At 17.9% G+C, this 2,281-nt stretch overlaps 1 protein-coding gene across 1 annotated transcript in view; it reads left to right on the top strand.

Annotated features, from left to right (window-relative positions):
* The window catches only part of LOC102673523 (ubiquitin carboxyl-terminal hydrolase 45), a 7,107-nt gene extending 5,284 nt beyond the window's left edge, over nucleotides 1-1,823 (top strand). Inside the window, exons 13-16 of the mRNA XM_031511670.1 lie at nucleotides 1-14; nucleotides 322-588; nucleotides 983-1,164; nucleotides 1,370-1,823. Of these exons, the coding sequence (XP_031367530.1) occupies nucleotides 1-14; nucleotides 322-588; nucleotides 983-1,164; nucleotides 1,370-1,442 (536 nt within the window). The 3' untranslated portion in view covers nucleotides 1,443-1,823. The remainder of the gene's footprint in view (nucleotides 15-321; nucleotides 589-982; nucleotides 1,165-1,369) is intronic.
* The last annotated feature ends 458 nt before the right edge of the window (nucleotides 1,824-2,281 follow it).

Below are 2,281 nucleotides of genomic sequence, written 5' to 3'. Positions count from 1 at the left end.
CCAATGAAAAAAAGGTATTCTATATTTAATTCTATAATTAAAAATTTAAGAAAATTTATAAAAAAATTTTATTTTTTAAATTAATTTAAAAATTAATTTATATTTAATAATAAAATAATTAATAAAAATAATAATAAAAATAATTAATAATATAAAATAGAAAAATAATATTTTAGAATTTTTTATATTATAATTTTGAGGATTCAAATATTGTGCATTAAATATTTAAATATATAAAAATAATTTAAAATATTTATATAAAAAAAAATTACAATGTTTTGAATCTAATAATAAAATGTTATAAATTGTTCATATCATTAGATAAAACAGAATTGTAAAATGGTATGCACTCCAAGTACAAAGCAGTATTTGATCTCTCGCGTACCTGCGGTTCTGATCCTCCATTTAAAACGATTTCAAGCTCAACGAGTTGATTTTCGAAAAGTAACAAGACATGTTTCATTTCCAATACTACTCGATCTAGCACCTATATGTAAGAATCATAAAAAAGCTAGAATTTATGCACTGTATGGCGTTGTCGAACATAGCGGAACTATCCATGGTGGACATTATGTTGCTTACATAAAGGTAATTATCTAAATATGAAAAATTTATTTATAAAAAAATATATAAATATATATATAGAAATCTATTATATATATATTCTAATTCTATATATATATTAAAATTCTAATTATGACAATAGAAAATTGAAAAAATAGTTGTATTTTATATATATATTTTTAAATTTTCTATTGTCGTAATTAGAATTTTCTCAGTAAATTATATTTGATCCTTAAAATTGCTCATTTTATTACAATTGATTTAAAGATATGTATATTTTTATCCTCATCAAGACGATTTTGTGAATTATATTACTACTTGTTGAAGAGAATACTTAAAGTAAAAGAAAATAAATAATTAAAATCATTAAATATAAATATAAAAATGATTTCTAAAAAAATTATAAATTCTTTTTTAGTCACGTTTACCATTAACATCAGATGATCCTCGATGGTCATTTTTACCATCAAAAGATATTAAAAATACACAAGAAAATTCATATTCTTCAAGTTCTGAATCTGAAACTGAAGAAGCAGCTGCATCTCCCTCATCTATAGTGGAACCACCACCTGGCAAATGGTATCATGTTTCGGATTCTAGGTATATATATATATATATTTTTTTAATATAAAATTATAACATATATTATATTGTATTTTATATATGAGTATAAATATACTATATATCATTTATTTTACTTTTATATTATTAAATTATTTTTTTAATATTAAATATAATCTATTATTTAATTAGTTATAGTTATTATGTAGCTAATTTTGATTAAAAGTTTATTTCATTTTTTTAGAGTAACGGAAGTCGATGAAACAACAGTGTTACAAAGACAAGCTTATCTTCTTTTTTATGAAAGAATTCTTTGAGCATTTTGGTAATTAATTAAAATACAAGAAATTTGGATTTTGAAACAATGAAATATAAATGAAAAATGAAAAATAATAGAATGGATTTTAAAATATAAACTATGATTATTTAAATTAATCAAGAATAATATTAAAACCTATTCTTGGTATTCGCGATTTTAAACTAATTTATTATTGACGTCAAATGGAAATTTATATCTATTTCGTTTTTCATTCTAACTAATCATATTGAAAAAGCATTATTTAGTTTCTTCTTATATTTAATTTGAGATATTATTATACTCATTATTTAGAATATAATTGTAAAATATTAATTTTTTTCAAATATTAAAAGTATTTGTCTGCATTATTCTCTACAATAACAAATGATATTTTGTTTAATACTTCTGTTCCATAACAATTATAAGAATCTAATAGTATCAGATTATCAAAACAATTTTAAAATATTAAAACAGTTTAAATAAAAGAATAAAATTTATGTCTGAAATAAGTAAATAGTAAATTTTATATTACAAAATTTTATTAGAAATTAATATTTTAATCATTAAATAAATAAGATATTAAATAATAAATTCACTTTAATAGAATTGTTCTAGATGTTATTATAATTAATAAACTAAATGGAAAGATCCATATTACATTTTATATTTACCTTATAAAGCTTTCCTTTTTAAATTTAAAAATTAATATTATTTTATACTTTTAAATATCTATTTATAGATAAATTATAAAACAATATATAAAAATAAAATAAATTTAAATCTAAATAATAAATCTATATAAAAAATAAAAAAGACTAATTAATAAATTAAAATATTATATATATAAGTATATTTTAT

This window comes from Apis dorsata, unplaced genomic scaffold, assembly GCF_000469605.1.
Source record: "Apis dorsata unplaced genomic scaffold, Apis dorsata 1.3 scaffold_341, whole genome shotgun sequence".
Taxonomy (NCBI): domain Eukaryota; kingdom Metazoa; phylum Arthropoda; class Insecta; order Hymenoptera; family Apidae; genus Apis; species Apis dorsata.
Note: the sequence above shows the minus strand (reverse complement) of the source record. Positions and strands in the feature narration are given on the sequence as shown.